Source organism: Cannabis sativa, chromosome 5 (assembly GCF_029168945.1).
Source record: "Cannabis sativa cultivar Pink pepper isolate KNU-18-1 chromosome 5, ASM2916894v1, whole genome shotgun sequence".
Classification (NCBI taxonomy): domain Eukaryota; kingdom Viridiplantae; phylum Streptophyta; class Magnoliopsida; order Rosales; family Cannabaceae; genus Cannabis; species Cannabis sativa.
In genome coordinates this window covers 2,130,413-2,150,824 of record NC_083605.1, presented here as the reverse complement: position 1 = coordinate 2,150,824, position 20,412 = coordinate 2,130,413, and the positions used below count along the sequence as shown (strand labels likewise).

Sequence of the window (20,412 nt, the reverse complement as noted above, 5' to 3'; positions counted from 1 at the left end):
CATTATATGAGCATGAACATCTCATTAAGCAATTAAAATAATCAAATAAATAAACAATATATATTTCAATTGTATCTTAACTAACAGTTAACTAAGAGAAATAGAAGTAGGAAAATTGACACAAGAGTCAGGGTGGCCGAGTGGTCTAAGGCGCCAGACTCAAGTTCTGGTCCTCTTACGAGGGCGTGGGTTCAAATCCCACTTCTGACATTTTAAAAATCTCTTTTTCTCCCTTTATTCATTTCAGTATTCTATTAATTCTTTTAGTTATTATTATTATTATTATTTAATCGTATACTTTTAATTAATTAGGACAACATGTGAATTTTTCAAAAATTATGAATATATTTTTTTAATCAGCTATGTATTTGTATTTTTACAAACTACTAGCACCAAATATAGCCTGAACACTCATATAAACAAACCCATGTACGTATCCATCTTCTATCTCTATCTCTATATCTCACTTCATAGTTAATACTATATAGTCTTCACTATTGCGGTGAGGAGATGAATCTTTTGATGCCAGAGAGCTTCATAGCCAGATGTGATACACTGTTGCAATAGCAGCAGTGGTATAAATTAGTGTTGTAAGTTTGTAAGTACGTACACACTGGCCTTACACATATTTTTTTGGGCTTTTCAAAAAACGACCTGTGTCGTGCCGTGCTACATAAAAATATGAGTTGCACCATGTCTTGCTATTATTTTTAAAGGATAGATCCGACACGGCTTATAGGCTCGGTATTTTTGTACCGCCCTCGAATTTGTACTGTACGCTTTATTTGTGTCAGCCCGTATTTCATTTAGATCATTTCTTGTGTTTAAAGAAACATTGAAATTTCTCATTGGGCGACATGTTGCCTCACTAGGCGGCATGCATGTCGCATGTTCGGGATATAAAAATGCAAAATATGATTTTCCGTCATGCTACATGTCACCCAAACCTAGGCAACATGTCTCCTGGAACTTTGACATGTTACATTTACATGAATCCAGAAATGTTCCGGGTGACATGTCGCCCAGTGCTAAGCGACATGCTTTGCAGTTTTTATAAAACTTGCATTTTGAAATTTTCATTAGACCCAAAACTTAATTCTTGGGCATGCAACTTAGTTTACTCAAAACAAAGTTTTTGGACCCGAGAACAAATTTCATTATGTACACATTCTCTTAATGTGTTTACCTTTCAACTTGAACTATTAGTTTAAACATATCCCATTGATTAGTTTCTACTAATCTTCATGTTTCAACCTTAAGTCTATTCAACCAATTCCAACATGCTTCACCAATGAGAAAGAGATTTAAAGTACCTCACACGTGTGGTCGTTGTAAAACGTTGTATAGTTTCATAAACACATTTATTTTCACAAATATTTTACCATAATATTACATTTTTTTGTGTGTGTTATTTTATCACTCATATGCCTAAATCATGAATAAATTAAAAGGATACATATCACTTATGACATAATTGCCAAAGGAATTGCCCATAAATACATTTCATCATGTAGTGTTTTCACTTGCTCCCACAACTCTTATATCCTCTATCAACCTTTTCAAATTAGAATAAGATGACCCACCTTCATTTACACTCATTTTGGCTAATCTAGCCATCTCAGCCGTTGATTTAACAAACTCTTCCCTCCTCTTTACCATCAAATCATTCACCATCCTTTCCACAACTTTCCTATCAGAAACATCCTTCATATCCAATCCAAGATTCCATACTCGACTAACAAATCTACTATTGATTTGTTGATCCGCAAAAGAAGGCCAACATATCATTGGTACTCCTGAGACTATACTCTCCAAAGTTGAGTTCCAACCGCTGTGGGTCAGAAACCCACCCACAGCGGTGTGGGCCAGAACTTGCTCTTGTGGAGCATAGCCCACCATGAACCCTCTCTCTCTTGTTGCCTCTTTTAACTCCGCCAAGATTGAATTGTCGCCATCCTCAATCCCCACTAACATGTCCGGCCGCATCGCCCATAAGAAGCGATGCTTGCTGTTTACCAAACCATACCAAAACTCGATTAACTCGGGTTTTGTCATTATAGCGACGCTACCAAAACTAACATAGATAACTGATTTTGGAGGTTGAGAATTGAGCCAAGTGAGACAGCTTCGGTCTACATCGTAAAGACTATTGGACAACTTGTCATTTAGGTGGGCATGAAGAGGCCCAATTGTGTAAATATTAGGGCAAAACTCAGTCAAGCGATTCACAATTGGACCTTCGAGATCCTCAAATGTATTGAGTATAATTGCTCGGGCTCGACGACTATGGTTAGCCACTTGAGGAATCATTTGGAAAGCTTTGTCAGTTGTGTCACTCACTCGGCATAGACTTGGCAAATCACGACATCGTAGAAAACTTTCCATTCCTGGCACACTTGTTACAAGCCTGTCCATATCTTCATATAAAATGTAAGTAATCAATTAGTAAAACTAATATAATCTTTTTTTTTTACTAACTTTGATGTGTACCAAATCATGCCCCTTAAACTTTGAAGGTTGTTAAAAATGCCCCCTAAACTAAACTATTGAAATTGTTGGATTTAAGGACTTTGTCTAATTTCATTCAATTTTACTATTTTAGTGATTATTTATTTACTAAACTATGCTCCCAGACTTTGATATATATTAATTAATCCTGCCTCTCAAACTTTAAAATATACTAGATCATGCCCCTAAACTTTCATCCATGTTAGATTTTTTTATTAAAATTAGACAAAAGTACTTAAATCAACCAATTTTAATAGTTCAGTGGACAATTTTAACGACTTTAAAAGTTCAGGGGACAAAAATTTATAATTGACTTTTTTTTTTTTTATAATTTTTTGAGTAATTTGCAGCATAAATACTTAAATTTAATTCCCAGTTGCAAATAAATATCTAAATTTAATTTTTGGCGATAATAATACTTAAGTTATATTTTTGGAACACTACTGTAGGTATCTAACTGTTAAAATATTATGTCATTATTTACGTGTCATTTTCTTATTGGTATATTTTAATTATTTTTTTTATTTAATGACTTAGACCAATTAGGAATTGCAATTTACTTAACAATTAACAGTTAGGTACCTACAAAAGTTTCAGAATTATAACTTAGGTATTATTACTGCCAAAAATTAAACTTAGGTATTTATTTGCAACTGAGAGTTAAAGTTAAATATTTATGCTGCAAATTACTCTATTTTTTTTATAGTTTATTATAGTTGTTATGTTAGATTATTTTTTTTTTGTTATTTTATAATTTATTTAAAGTTTATTATAATTGTCATGTGAGGTTGTTTTTTTTTTTTAGTATATTTATAGTTAAATTATAATTATTGTGAGGTTGAATTCTGTGTTTTTTTTTTTTTTTTTTTTACTTTTTGCTAAAAAAAATTGTATTTTTGTAATTTTATTTACAAAATGTTGAAGCTTGGGATATATACAATACAAATGGTTTTAAAAATAAAAAAATAGCACTATAAAATTAAACGAAAAATAAGTTACATTATCAATATAGGGTAATACTATATGATAGGACCTAGCAAAAGTTTCCTATTGGTAGGGAATTTTTTTTTTACCGTTGATTTTAAATCTTGTGGTTATTATGATGTAAGGTATATACTCTTACTATATGACTGCTTGTATACAATTAAATTTTTTTATACATATTATAATAATATATTTATTTTAAAATATAAAATAATATTAATAATTAAAAAATTTATTAATGTTATTTTTTTAATTATTATTATTTTTTAAAATTAATTTAAATTATTTTTTTTAGATATTTATTTTCAAAAATTCGTCTAATGTAGGATCGCTTGAATGATTTTAGATGCTCTTTAATTGGAGCCGTACCAACTTGCTTCTCCTAAACTCAATTTTTTTGGTAGAAAAAATAATATCTAATTGAATTAATTAATTATTTTTTTGATAAGTGACGTTTCAAAAGAGTAGCCAAACAACAACAAGATAAAAATCACTGAAAAAACAGTCAATAACACCAAAACTACACACAACCTAAAATCAAAACAAAGAAAAGACAAAGTGTAAACGTAAAAAAAAAAAACCAGCAGTAAATTATGAAAAACCAAAAAAATAAGAAGCAAAAAAAAAAAAAGAGTTTAGAAAAAATAATTCTTTTTTGAAAATAAATACCAATATAAAAATAATTCAAAGTAACTTTTTTAAAAAATAATAATAATTCAATAAAAATTAATAAATTTTTTTAATTATTAATAAATTTTTTTTAAAAGATAAATATTATTAAATATTATTATAATATGTATAAAGTTTTAATCGTATACCAGCAGTTCTATCGTAATAGTATACACCTTACATCATAATAACCACATGATCTAAAATCAATGGTTAAAAAAAGTTCCCCACGTACCGGTAGGGAACTTTTACTAGGTTCTACCATAGTCTTGCCCTATATATATATAAAGATATATATATATAGTATTTATTATTTTTTAGGTATTTCTGAAATAGTCCAATTTTTCATTTCAAAAAAGAAGAAAATATATAGTCCCATTTTTCAAAGTTCTGAATATTTTGTACATCAAATAATTAAAATGATAAAATAAAATTATGTTTGCTAATTTTATACAATAAACTAAATTAAAAACTGGAGTTGAACAAATATAAATTAATAGATTACTAATTAATTAATTAATTTTATTTGCGAAGAATAATTTTTTTGTTAGCAATCTATTAATATTTGTTTAATTAAATAATTAAAATATATTAGTTTTTTTTTTGAAGAAATATATTATTTTAAAAGTAATTTGTGACATAAATATTTAAGTTTAAATCTCGGTTGCAATACTTAAATTTTATTTTTAGCGTTAATAATATTTAAATTATACTTTTGGAATTTTATTGGTACATGGTCGTTAAATATCAGATTATTATCTACGTGTTATTTTGTTATTGGTACATTTAAATTATTTTTTTATAAAAAATTAAAATTTAATGACTTGAACGATTACCACTTGTCAATTTACTTAATATCTTTATATATTAAAAGTGCCTATCTAACGGCATTTCTTGGTTTAACATTCTTGGGTTAACAGAATATACTTAAAAATAAAAGAATATTCTGTTAAATTTAACGATTAGGTTTGATCTCCCGTTAAAAAATAAACACAATAATTAAACCCAAAAAATTAAACAATCTTTTAAATAAACAATCTTTTAAATATTAATAATCTCTTTTTAAATTAAAAAAATCATCTTAGCCACATATCTCTCTAACAAACCTATCTTGGGAGAATATTAATAATTTTTTTATTTATTTTTTAAAAAAGAAAAATATAGATAAAATATTTAGAAAAGATAATATAAAAGAAGATTGATTGTGTTAGCTTAGAGATTTTTGGGCTTGGGCTTAAAAAAATAATAAAAAAAAGGGGTAAGTTGAAAAATGCCTCTTTTATTAATCAATTAACCAAATTTGCCTCTAATTTTATATTTATTTGAAATATACCTCTTTTTATGTGTATTGTACCCAAAATACCCTGACATAAGAGAGTCACATGGAGAGTATCTTGAAATGACAGGGGCAAAATTGGTACAATGTTTAAAAAAAGAGGTAAAAATGATAGACTTTAAAAAAGAGAGTAAAAATGAAAGAGGACAATATAAAAAGGGTATAGAGTGTAATTTCCTCTAAAAAAAAAAAGATAAAATGGGCTGTAATTAGTATTTACCTTATATGTTTGTGCTTATTTTTAGTTTTATTTTTAATTTTACCACCAAGAGGAGAAGGTTGAAAAATATTAGAATATGAAAATATTATTGGTGCTTATTAGTAATTTGCAAAGAATGTGAAAGTCTATAAATATATAGTTGTGTAGCTATTATTAGATATGAAATGAGATAATAGAACTTTTTTCAATTAGAAGATTAATGTACATTTTACTATTAATAACATACATTATTATAACACAACTATATTTTACTTACTAAATATACTGACACATATTTTATTTTTATAAAACAAATCGTTCAAATAATTATACTATTTTAATTATTAATTCAAATAAAAAACTAAAATATTAAATAAAACTAACACTACGTGGCTTGGCACGTAACAATCACCTAGTTTAATAACTAAGTGCCTACGAAGTTCCAGAATTATAATTTAAATATTATTACCGTTAAAATTAAAATTAAATATTTAGTTAATAAATTAAACTTAAATATTTATGCCGTAAATTATTTTATTTTAAGAAAGATAATAATTTGACAATTTTCAATTTATAGGTGTAGTGAAGAGGAATTAATTTATTATAATATAAGAAAAAAAAAAGACTAACGTGGGGAGAAGAGGAGACATACATGATTTAGTATATAAAAAAGTGAATACTAAATTAATTGGAGGGAAGATGTGCAACAAGTACTTTTACAGAGTTTGAAGTTTTTATAAAATAATAAATTAAAATATTAAAAACTTTATTTAAACTAATATTTTTATGAAAAAAAAATATTTTAACATGTAATTTTAGACTTAAAAAATTGTAATTGGCTTTTTGCTTATACATATACTATACTGATTATTAATGTGAATAAACTTAATATTTTTTAAGATATATAAACAAGAGTGAACATTCATATATAATCACATTTAAGATGATATACATGTAATGAATTTTGTTTGATTTACCTATTAATTAATGAATATTTCGATTAGTTTAAATAAAAATAATAATATAAAGAAATAAAAAAAAAATAATTACCTGTGATCGGAATCTCTCCGGTGTCAACAAGACGCGGAAAGAAAAAGAAAGACCAAAAACAACAAGCAGAGGCTGTCCTAAAATGAACACAAGGAATTCCAAGCTCCTCAGCAACATCTATAGTAAACTCACCAAATAATCCATCCAAAATCATATAAGTAATGTAAGGACTTTCACCCGATCCGAGTTGGCCGGAGACGAGCATCTCTTTCAAAACCGGCTTGATGTTTTTTTGTAGATGAAAAATAAAATCCCAAACTGATTTACCGTGCTCCTTTTCTAGACCATCTGAGATGGTCTTGAAAAGGAAGCCTGGGTACTTAGTACACCGAGTTTTTACATCGGTGTACTTTATGAGACGATTGTGAATGTGGTCGGTGTTTAGAAAGGTGACGTGGAGGCCTGACATGGCAAGAAGCTCTGCCAGGTTTAACATCGGGCTGACGTGTCCTTGAGCTGGTATGGGAAAGATGAGAACTCGTGGAATTATTTGTGGCCCTTGATTATTGATCTCCATGATGAGAATAGTGAAAGAACTAGCTACTCTTTGCATCTATAACATCTACAAATGCATGTATATATAGAATAGAGATTAATTGTGGAGAAAATAGTTAGTAAAATATTTTGTTTTTTATTCAATTGGGGAAGCTAATTAGCTAGCACCTACGTCACCCATTTTCTAATTAAATTATATAATCATATAAAGAGTTTTAATACTTTTCGAAGTGATATTGCAGATGTGCCAGGCTGTTGTGTTGGATTAAGGATGGAAAATTGATAATAATATATTTAGGATGCTTCTGCACCCATTAACATCTATCAATCTACTTTTTAATTATATGTTTTATTTGTTTGGATATTTGAAAAGAATTTATAATTTTTTAAGTTGTAGTTATATTGAAGGTACTTTGTAAAATTTTAAAAATTTGAAAATTTTTAAAGGAAAAGTTAAAGAATACATATTTTTATTATACATTAATCAATTTAATTTACATCTAAATAAAATTTAATTTAAATATATTTTTACACATATTTTTTAGTGCTTTTCAAAAAACGACCTGTGTCGTGCCGTGCTACATAAAAATATGAGTTGCACCATGTCTTGCTATTATTTTTAAAGGATAGATCCGACACGGCTTATAGGCTCGGTATTTTTGTACCGCCCTCGAATTTGTACTGTACGCTTTATTTGTGTCAGCCCGTATTTCATTTAGATCATTTCTTGTGTTTAAAGAAACATTGAAATTTCTCATTGGGCGACATGTTGACTCACTAGGCGGCATGCATGTCACATGCTCGGGATATAAAAATGCAAAATATGATTTTCCGTCATGCTACATGTCACCCAAACCTAGGCGACATGTTTCCTGGAACTTTGACATGTTACATTTACATGAATCCAGAAATGTTCCGGGTGACATGTCGCCCAGTGCTAAGCAACATGCTTTGCAGTTTTTCTAAAACTTGCATTTTGAAATTTTCATTAGACCCAAAACTTAATTCTTGGGCATGCAACTTAGTTTACTCAAAACAAAGTTTTTGGACCCCGAGAACAAATTTCATTATGTACACATTCTCTTAATGTGTTTACCTTTCAACTTGAACTATTAGTTTAAACATATCCCATTGATTAGTTTCTACTAATCTTCATGTTTCAACCTTAAGTATATTCCACCAATTCCAACATGCTTCACCAATGAGAAAGAGATTTAAAGTACCTCAGAGGTGTGGTCGTTTTAAAACGTTGTATAGTTTCACAAATATTTTACCATAATATTACATTTTTTTTTTGTGTGTGTGTTATTTTATCACTCATATGCCTAAATCATGAATAAATTAAAAGGATACATATCACTTATGACATAATTGCCAAAGGAATTGCCCATAAATACATTTCATCATGTAGTGTTTTCACTTGCTCCCACAACTCTTATATCCTCTATCAACCTTTTCAAATTAGAATAAGATGACCCGCCTTCATTTACACTCATTTTGGCTAATCTAGCCATCTCAGCCGTTGATTTAACAAACTCTTCCCTCCTCTTTACCATCAAATCATTCACCATCCTTTTCCTATCAGAAACATCCTTCATATCCAATCCAAGATTCCATACTCGACTAACAAATCTACTATTGATTTGTTGATCCCCAAAATAAGGCCAACATATCATTGGTACTCAGACTATACTCTCCAAAGTTGAGTTCCAACCGTTGTGGGTCGGAAACCCACCCAAAGTTGATATTGTTTTGATGTTATTTTCTGTTACTTTTATGTAGTTTTCTCGTTATTTTCGTGTTGTTTATATAGAAAATTCAAAAATATTAAAAAAATCTTTAAACGTAAAAAATATAATTTTTTTACGAAAATTAATGTTTCATATAATTATTCCTAAATCTAATTCCATAGTACTATAGTTTTTTGTCAAAGAAAAGGTACTGGTATATAAGAGGGCCGATCCAAGTATAAAGAAGCTTGGACCATTCACAAGACTTTCTTATTAAAAGATCCTATATTTTTTTTTAGAAGTTTACAATAATATACATTTTTATATTTACTTTACAATAATAATGTTATTAATATTACTGACGTGCTACGTTAGTCAAATCTAATATTTTTGACATTTTTTAACGTTTTCTTGTTTTTTTCCTGCATTTTTAAAAGAATTTTTTAGTTACTAATAGTGTTGATAAGAAACCAATAATTAGTTTCTTTTATATAAAAAACTTTATTTTTTATATCATATAATTTGGGATGCATTTTGGTTACTCTTTAAAAACTTATTTGTATACATCTTAGTAACTAATTAGTTATTTTTAAGTTATATAATGGTATATTATAATTTAAAATACATTTAGGTCACTTTAAAAAATATTTTTGAAATTAATGAATTGTCATGTAATATAACAAGCTACTACTTTTATATACCGATTATTTTATACACTTTTTTGTTATTTTGAAAGCTAATTAGTTATCGTATAATTTAATTAATTTAATTCTAAAATAAATGTTAACTAAAACTTTAAAAAAATTATAAATAGTAACTAATCACTGTATCAGTAATTAAATAATTTTTTTTTTCTGTAAATAGCGAAAAAACATATGCTTCTCATAACTTAAAATGTTCACATTGAAAAGTAAATCACAATGTTATTTTTTTTAGGCTCATACAAGTAACGACGAGATCAGAATTTATTTTTAAAGTTTGAGAGAATAAAAATTAAAAAATAGACAAAGAAGAAGAAGAAAATGAGAGTAACATAGGACAAGAGAAAATGGAGAAAAAAAAGTATAAATAGGAATATTGAAATATACCAATACAAATAAAAAGTTATTGAAACTTGACCAAATTATTTTTAACAACTAAATAAGAATAAGTCATTTTCACCATTTTTTAGGCTAATTAACAATTCCCCCCTCCCTCGAATTTTGACATATACCAAATTATGTCCCATGAACTTTTTTGGCCGTTAAAAATTTTCTCTAGATTATTGAGATTGTTAGATTTAAAGACTTTTGTCTAATTTCATTCAATTTTACTGTTTCAGTGATTGTTTATGTACTAAACCATGCTCCCCAGATTTTGATATCTACCAAATCATGCCCTTCAAACTTTGATATGTACTAAATCATGTCTTCTGAATTTTCATTCATGTTAGAGTTTTTTTTACTAAAATTAGACAAAAGTCCTTAAATCTAACAATGTTAATAGTTCAAGGAGAATTTTTAACGGCCAAAAAAATTCAGGTAGCATGATTTAATACATGTTAAAAGTTCATTACTAATTAGCCTTTTTTTTTATCTATCCGTTTATATATAAATCTAGTTCCATATTGGTATAGTTTTTTTTTTCAAAGAAAGGAGACCGTATCAATCATTTTCATTGAACTTTCTATTTTTATTTATGAGTAGTACTAATCAAGTAGACTCTTCAACTGAAAGTCTTTTCGGTTAAAAACCAAAGCTTAAATTATTCAACAAGTTGTTCTAGTCACTTTCATCTATATAGTCTATAACTACAATAATTTTAGTCCACCCATATTATTTTATAAAAATACTCTTTTACTATTCAACTATTATTTTTAAGACAAATATTAATTATAAATTAAAAAATTATATAACAATAATAATAGTACGTATAATAATTTTGGATTTATATTTTACTTCATCTTTCACTTCTAATTTAGTTTGATGTGTAACTTATTGATAGAAAGTATATTTATATTTATATATATTGATAGAAAGTATTTTTGTGGATACTCTCTCAAATAGAAGCCCTCCTTTTTTTTTCTTTATACTGTAAACACAAAAAAAAATAAAAATACGAAGCCTCCATCTTCCACACCCACATACAAAACTACCACAGCAACACTAAAACAGCTGAAAAACAACTATTAATTCCGACGAGATTAAACAAAAACAGTAAAATCAACGTCAAATAAATAATCATGACAAAACAACTGTAAAACAACACTAAAACAAATCAAACAAAACAAAATGAAAAAATGACTAAAAAAAACTAACAATCTTCTGCACAGCCTTAACACCAGATGCAATAGCAGCTATATTTGCAAGTCCATTCCTAAAAAATCAGAATAAAAAAACTACTAAAACAACACAAAAACAAATGTAAAACAATAAAACAGATATAAATTTTAGAAAAACATAAAAGAACCATACACCTCAAAACTCTTTTGTCAGTGAGCTCGTCAAATGTATTTATAGGAGAACCAAAATAAAAAAATCACAAAAATAGGCAAAGATAACGAAGAAGAAATGTATTTATAGCCCCCATCTTCCACACCCACAGACAGAACTACCACAGCAACACGAGAACACCTAAAACATAATCATTCATTCTAGCGAGATGGAGCAAGAACAGTGAATAATCCACGTCAAATAAATAAATGATGGCAAACAACTATAAAACAACACTAAAACAAATAAAAAAAATAAAAGAATTGCTAGCGATATTCTATAACAATTATTATATTAAATCAATCTAACGAAGAAATTTTTTTTATATATAATTTATATTAAATCATGTTGAATTTGTTATTTAATTGTATCAATAGCAATATAACATTTTGAGTGGTATCTAGCATAGTTAGTGTCTGCATAATTTTCCAACCATCGAACTCTTAATTTACTACGATTAAGCTATTATTTACTTCTAGAAAATACCAAAAAATAAAATAAAGACCAAGACATAAAGTCAACATGTTGCAATTTCTTTTAAAAAAAATATATTTGAATTATGAGCTCACATGCGAAACACGTTAGACCCCAATTAGTATTCTTTACAAAGTGCTGACCCACATGCACAAGAAACCTTCCCCTTTTAATTTTTATGCTCTTCCTAAGGGTATTGTTATGAGGCACCTAGCACCACATAAAATTTCATTCTATAATTAGTTAGTAATTTTCTATAATATTTATAAAAATAAAACAAGTGGAACCAAATATTAAATGTCACCAATAATAATATTACATCTCACAAAAATGTTAAGCGCAACCTTTAACATTTCTCTATAAATAAGGTATGCATGCAATATCTTATTCATTCTTCATATCATCAAATATAGCTTCACTTTTAATCCTTTTTCTTTCTCTCAACATTATCATCTTCATCAATCTCCAAATATGAGTTGTGCTCAGCCATCAGTTTCATGTTATCCCGCCGGAGAAGACCCATATGTGGCTCCACCACCGGTTGGTTACCCCACCATGGACACCTCTGCCGCTGTTGGGAAACCCGAAAACAAAATTGAAACCCAATCCAAGGGAGGGTGTTGCTTCTTGAAAGCATTATGGTAAATCATCTTAATCAAATCCTATACATATATATATATATATATATATATATATATACTGACTGACTATATATATATGATGTGTGATTATGCAGTTCATGTGTTGGCCATTGTTGCTGTTCTGCGTTGGGTATTGACTTGGATTGCTGCTGCTGCTGCTGCTGTGATGATTAATCATAATGATTTTTATTTACCACTATTTGTACTGTTATATATATGTCCAGTAGTGAGTAGACTCTTCAACGAGTTGAAGCTCTTATTTTCAGTCAAAAACCAAACCTTTAATTATTCAACAGAGTTCTTCTGCCACAGAGCAATCGTCTCCAATATTCAAAAAATTCAAAAATATGTATATTCATTTTAATTAATTCCATATATATATTTATAATTTAGAATAATTGTTATAGACATAAAATTAATTTTCCTGTAATAATGAAGCTAAATTATATATATTTTGGTTTAACCATACTTTTTGGGTTTCTACATAGAATATCCTATTAATTAAGTATATTTTTTATTAATATTTAAAACTAAAAATTATGTAAATATTTTATATAAAAAAATTTTAATTTAAATTTAAAATACTTAAAATATTGTAAATAGTTTTAATCATATTTTTGAATTTGTTATAGTTTAATTTTGAATTAAAATAAAAAAAATTTATGTAAATATTTTATATAAAGAAATTTAAATTTAAAATATTATAAATATTTTTAACCATATTTTTAATTTTATTTTTATATTTACAAATCCAGCCTATATATAAACATTTAATTATATGAGTTTTGATTAAGAATATAGTATACGTTACCTAATTAAGAAAATTTTAAAAATTTAAAAAAATATGTATATATATAATCATATTCAAATGATACACCAATGTAGTAATAGCTAAATTTTGTATCTTAAAGATCAAAATTTCAAATGCCATTTAAAAATTAAAAAAAAAAATACCTAATTAAAAAAAATTAAACATACATGCACTTAACATCATCACCTAATTAAACCTAATTATAAAAAACTAATTACATGCAATAGCACTTATAATTACACCCCCTCACTTTTTTTTAAGTTTATTTTTGCTCTTGATTTATAAAAAAAAAATGACGCCCCCTTACTTTAAATAATGAATTTTCCACTGCATATATATACATACTAGTATATATATATATATATATATTTATTTTCTCATAAAATAAACAAGGGTGCATATTACAATCCATAATGTGTCATTTTTTTATTGATAAATTTAAATTAATTTTGAAATAAAAATTTAATGATCTGAATTAATAAGAACTATTATGCAACTATTGACTTAACACTTAACGGCTAGATAAAGTTTTATAAATATAATTTATGTATTATTATAATAAAAAAATTCACTTTAAATATTTATATACAATTAGAAATAAAATAGAAAATGCTACAAATTATTCAAATATATAATAACTTTGTAGTGATTTTTATACTATTTCTCTTATGAGTTTTGGATTAATAATTTGTTCACGTGCTACATACATAGTCTTCGAGTTTAAGTCGTCTATTAATTTTCTATCTTCTCTATCCAATATTATAATTATTAAGTTAGCCAAACGCAAGATAATTACAGACTCGACCCAAGAACTGATGCTGGTTTTGCATTTCCCCCATGAACAACATTAGACTCCTTATAGTAAAATTGGATCTATTAATTTTATTACTGGACCTGGAGTCGTGGTCTGGCTCCTTTGGTGGGTTGGCCCATTGTCTTAATTGGGCCTGTGAAAGGGGCTTAATTAGAGAGAAATTTACAGGGAAACTTATAAAAATATTGAAATTTGAGTTAATTTTTACAAAAATACTGTCACACGGAAATTTTTTCAAAAATACTGCATTTTTATAAAACACCAATAAAACACAAAGCAGAACTATTCAAAACAACAGTAGAACAGTAGTAAAACACCAGTAGAACACCAGTGAAAACTTAACACAGTATACTGCAGTATGAAACTTATGAAAAAACACAGTAAAAAAGTAAAAAATACCGTCTGGCAGTATTTTTGTAAAAAAATGGCAAAAATTAGTATACCATGTAAATTTCCCAATTTACACCCATTACTGCCTTTTTCATTTATACTGTCGCACGGAGTATATAACTTTTATACTGTTTTTTTTTTCTCTACTGTGTCAATTATTTTTACAATGTCTTTCATTCTTACTTTGATTTGGACGTGAGATGTGACAACACACTACTCACTAAAGCAACCCTCTCATCAACTTTATTTATTTATTTATTTTTTTAATTTTAATTTTCTTTTTCATAAAACTCCCTTCATATTTACTCTTTGCCTGTAAAAAAAATCTGTTTCTCTCTCTCCTTTATCCTTGTGTCTCTGTTACTATAAGGCATAAGATCTTGTTTAGTGTTTCACTAGCAAAACCCACCTCCTAAACTCTTTCACTTCCTCTCTTTCTTTTCCTTCTCTCTCTATACGTTTCTTTTCTTTTTCTTCTTGACTGTCCTTTTGCTGTAGTAAACATGTTCACAAATATTTCTCTATCTCAACCTTTTCTCCATCTGTATATAAGGGGTTTAAAAGAAAAACTTAATTTGACATTGGTTTTTCTTAGGGCTGTACATCGGTCGGTTTGGGCGGTTTATCCTATATATTTTCTAACCCAATTTAAAGTTCGGGTTGCTAAAATTTAAGTGCAACCCGCCCAATTTTAAAAAAAAAAAAAATCTATAAACCGACCAACGGTTTGGGCGGTTTGGTCGGGTTAACCCGCCCAAACCGGCCAATTTTTTTTTTCTTAGTTTTAAAGTCAAAATTAACAAAAATTTTAAAAATAAATTAAAAATATCACATTCCACCAAAGTACAATACCATATATATGACTTTAAAACTAATAATTAAGTATATAACTTTATATTATTATATATTTAATCATTTATATTATATATAATAAAAACTAAAAAGTTTAAAAATAAAAAATAAAAGTGCAAAATCGGGTTGGTCGGGTTGGTCGGTTTAATTGGGCGGGTTGGACCTATTTTCAACCCGCCCAATTAACAGATTGGGCGGTTTGTAATTTTTTCGGGTTATTTTGATTTGTAATTTTTATCGGTTTTTTCGGTTCGGTTTGGGCAGGTTATTCGGTTTAGGCGGTTTACAAATTTTTTTGTACAGCCCTAGTTTTTCTTTAGATCAGTGAAGATAGACAAGCATATATATAAAAGATGCAAACAACCGAAAGAAAGTTCAAAAGTCTCCCAAATCTGATAAGGTTTTTTTCTATTGTTCTTGTGTTGTTTTAAGAGTTTTTTCAAGTTGATTATTTTTCCTATTTTTTTTTTCTTGCATGTTTTTTTTTTGCTAGTCTTATTTTATAGTTTTCTGTTTGTTGCAAACAGCCGAAAGAAAGTTCAAAAGTCTCCCAAATCTGATAAGGTTTTTTTTCTATTGATCTTGTATTGTTTTAAGAGTTTTTTCAAGTTGATTATATTTCTTATTTTTTTTTCTTGCATGTTTTTTTTTGTTAGTCTTATTTTATAGTTTTCTGTTTGTTTGACTCTGTGTCTTGTTGTTGTTTTGGTTTTATTTTGTTAACTCTTAGGGAAAGACTAAATACCAAGTGAATATTGTTCAATCAACTGATCTGTTCGAAGACATAATTAGGAAAAGGGTTGTCGAGGTGTGTCATTTCATTATTTTAGTTTTAATGATTTTTTATGCTTGTTGTTTATGTTCTTAATTTTTTTTTTGTGTTGTTTTAGTAGTGTTTTCTTATGTTTTTTTATAGGACGGGAATCCAAGTACACCCGATCGAAATACTATCATTCCAAAGTTTTTTTATGCTTGTTTTTTTTTTTTTAGATTCTGTAGTTTTTTTGTGTTATTTTACTAGTGTTTTCTTATGTTTTTTTTATAGGATTGTTATTGATTTAGTAATTTTTTTCTCTTTGCCAGATTTTATGGTTTTTTCCTGATGTTTCTATGATTCTGGTGTTGATTTGTCCGTCCCCAACCACGAAGGAGGTGCCGTTTGTGCTTTATTACTGTTAACAGTATAAAAGTAAATATTTTAGGTCTGAACAGTATGAAAGAAAAAAAAATGGGTTTGGACAGTAAAAAAGAAATTATTACCGTGTGGCAGTATTATTGTAAAACTTGGGAAAAAAAATAGTATTTTTGTAAGTTTCCCTAATTAGAAGTACACATATCCCTCGTCTAGAAACACAGGTAATAATAATGAATGCCAAATAATTTATAGTCCTATATGGCAATAATACAATGAATGTGATATGTCACCTAATATTTCTGTGTTAAATTCTTAATTTTGTGCAAAGAAAAATTTGAAGGACAATAGGACATATGTGATATCAGAATGGGAAAATGCTTCAATTGTGGTCCTATGCATTTTGTACATGATTATGGCCACTCAACTCTAGTGGCATGGCTGCCTGTTCAATTTTAATATTGACTAACACATTTAGCCACGAATGTTTTAGTGATAATATAGAAGTATTAATTTATATATAATTAGCTACAATTTTTTTACTTTTAGATTTTTTTGTAATATGTATAATATTATTATTAAGGTAATAAAATATCGATATTCAATTTAATATTTATTATAATCATTTTAAAGTGTCACTAGTAATTGTGTTAGGCTTTATAATAGTGTTTATATTCTAATAATTAACGCTCTTTAACAAGTGAAAAATTCCTTATTACACTACAACAAATATAGTTATTACCGGCGGAACTCACCCGCCGGTATTAATAGGGGTATTACCGGCGGAAATAGCCATCCGCCGGTAATAACTATATAATTAATATTATATTAAATAAATAAAAAAAAATTATTTTAAATTTATTATTACCGGCGGGTTTGTATTAATACCGGCGGAATCCCGCCTCGAAAAAAGTGGGCGGGATTTTTGCCGCCCAATTTTTTGAAATTAGTTTTACCGGCGGATTAATACCGGCGGGACCCGCCGGTATTAATCTGCGATTCTGACCGTTTTTATTAATACCGGCGGAACCCAATTAATACCGGCGGGTCCCGCCGGTATTAAAAATCTATATAAATCCCTCCCCATTTCAGAATACCATTTTTTCCATTTTCACTCCCCCCCACCTTCTCCATTCCACCTCCCCTCTCCGTTTTCAAACACAATCCGCCCCGTTCTCCGGCATCATTTCCCCGACACCGCCAGTGCGCCGCCCGTCTACCACCGCCAGTGCATCGGTAATGATTTCGTTTTTCTTTTTTCTCTGTTTTACATATATTATTTTTTTTCTTAATATCTAATTTTTTTCTCCATCTTTAAAGTTTGGGATAAATAATCTGTGGGGAAGAAATTTCTGAGTAAAACGCCGGGATCGGTTGGTGTACTAAATATTTGGAGGTTAGTTCTTACAATATTTGTGTATATATATCTCATAAAAATAATTTTTTTTCTGTAAAAAATATTATATATGTATGTATACTGTGTATTGTGAATGGAAAATGTGTTATATTTGAAAAATTTTAGTTTAGTGTATTTTTAATTGCTGTTTTGTGTATACTGTGTACTGTAAATTATATATTTTGTATATATGTTGTGTGTTGTGAATGAAAAATTTGTAGATATTGTCAATTTATACACAGTGTATACATTATATACGGTATATACAGTGTATATACTGTTTTATACAGTGTATATACACTGTATATACTGTATAGTTAATATTGTGTTATATATATTATGTAAAAAATAAATGTAATTTATAGAGTTTTGTATTAAATTTTTTGTAAAAATTTTGTGTCATTAATATTTTACAATAATAAACAACTTTTAAATATGTATAAAATTTATATACAATTGACTATTTTTAAAAAATGTAATAAAAAAATTAAGATAAATCTATATTTTTGAAAAAAAAATACTCATAAGTTAAATATTTTATAACATAAAAAAATAAACTTTTTCATGTAAATATTAAATAAGATTTTAAAATTTAAAATTTATTTTTTTAATACTTAAAATTTAACAACAAAAAGTTTATGAAATTTTAACATTAAAATATGTAAAGAATAAATATTAATAAAATAATAATTTCTTTAATTTAAAAAAATTAATAAAAAGCAATTTTAATATAATATATACTTGAAAAATAAATATAAAAACAAAAAAAAATATTTTAATGTAAAGAATTAAACTTTTTTATGATTTTAATTATAAGTTTTTTTTTTAAAAAATGATTTAATATAGGAAAATATTTTTAAATAATATTTCTTTAAAAAATTAAATAAATAATATAATTTTAACATTAAAATATATAAAAGAAAATATTAATAAAATAATAATTTTTTTAATATAAAAAAATTAATAAATAAAAATTTTATTGTAATATATACTTGAAAAAAATATAAACTCAAAAAAAATAATATTTAGATGTAATATATTAAAATTTCTTTCACAATTTTAATTATAATTTTTTTAAGAAAAAGATTTAATATAGGAAATTATTTTTTAAATAATATTAAATAATATTTCTTTAAAAATTAAAAATAAAAAATTTATTTAATAAAGAATGTTTATTTTAATAATATATAAATAATTGTGAAAGTATTAAAATAATAATAATTTTTTTTAATAAAATAGCATAAAATATCATAAAATAGCATAAAATTGCATAAAATTTTATCATTAAATTTTTCTTTATACTATTAAATCTTATGTCTTCATAAAATTTTAGATGACAATCGACAAGTCTTGGACCACAGCAACAACCTGTGTATGGTCAAATGGGAGGATCTCCACAACAGCCTATGTATGGAGGCTTTTTCAGTGCTCAGAGTCAGCAACAACAGCAACAACCAATTTTGGTTCGCCCCCACCCTCGACAATATGTGGAGATCTTGCCTACGCCGCAGACTGGACAACCTTATTACCCTGTCCCGCCGGCTCAATCCCGTGAGAATATTGATGGTTCAAGACTTAGCTCAAATGCAGACGAATTTTTAGAATTTACTGATTTGAACAATGATAGTTAGGTTTTTTTTAATTATGTGTTATGTTTTAAAGTTTATTTAAAGACAATTTCCTAATTTTATTTAAGATAATATAATTTTTATTGTAATGGACAAATTAATTTTAATACTTAATTTCTTAATTAATGTTTAATGTTTAATTTCTTAATTTTGATATTTTATTTCTAATTAATATATTTATTTATAAAAATAATTATTATAATTAATTTAATTATATTAAATAATCAGAATATTATTTTTTTTAATATTTAAAATTATTATTACCGGCGGATGGGTCCGCCGGTATTTATCATTATAATATGTTTTTTTAAATATTTAAAAATATTAATACCGGCGGACCCCACCGCTATTAATCCGCCGGTATTAATATTATTACCGGCGGATTCCCCCTTTCGTCGGTAATAACCATTTTTATCGACCAATTAATGCCGGCGGATAATTACCGGCGGATTCCGCCGGTATTAATTATTACCGGCGGTACTATTACTTATTACCGGCGGATGCTTCCGCCGGTAATAATGATATTTGTTGTAGTGTTAATTAAATGAATACAATTGGTTGAGATTAATTTCTTACCAAAAAACTAACATGTCTCTTAAATTGTTAGGCATTTGTTTTCTTCTTTTCTTTCCAACAATTCAGTCAGCAAAGACAGCTGCTTGTACAAGAGGATCTTAAAAAAGTAGAACCGAAAAAAAAAACTCTAGAAAAGGTGATATATATATAAATAAATAATTTCATAGATATATAGCTAGCATAGCCTCTTGCTCTAAAATAAGATAAATGCTTAGTTGTATTCAATCAAAGTTTGTCCATATGTAACAAGTGTTTC

General features: G+C 27.2%; 1 protein-coding gene, 1 long non-coding RNA gene and 1 other non-coding gene across 4 annotated transcripts; 2 read left to right on the top strand and 1 right to left on the bottom strand.

Annotated features, from left to right (window-relative positions):
• The first annotated feature begins 126 nt into the window (after positions 1 to 126).
• On the top strand, positions 127 to 210 carry TRNAL-CAA (transfer RNA leucine (anticodon CAA)). The gene has a single exon. It is a non-coding gene; the product is annotated as a tRNA-Leu (tRNA).
• A 1,296-nt stretch (positions 211 to 1,506) lies between these two features.
• On the bottom strand, positions 1,507 to 7,350 carry LOC133038048 (7-deoxyloganetic acid glucosyltransferase-like). The gene is made up of 2 exons (XM_061116032.1): positions 6,747 to 7,350; positions 1,507 to 2,417 (listed from the first exon to the last, which is right to left on the bottom strand). Exons 1-2 carry the CDS (start codon positions 7,297 to 7,299, stop codon positions 1,507 to 1,509), a joined length of 1,464 nt encoding a protein of 487 aa, XP_060972015.1. The 5' UTR covers positions 7,300 to 7,350.
• Positions 7,351 to 17,643: 10,293 nt separating this feature from the next.
• LOC133037749 (uncharacterized) lies at positions 17,644 to 19,713 on the top strand. Of its 2 annotated transcripts, none has more exons than XR_009687755.1 (2): positions 17,644 to 17,952; positions 19,314 to 19,713. It is a non-coding gene; the product is annotated as an uncharacterized LOC133037749 (long non-coding RNA). The 2 variants fall into 2 exon arrangements; XR_009687754.1 differs by having other exon boundaries at positions 19,286 to 19,713.
• Positions 19,714 to 20,412: the final 699 nt, after the last annotated feature.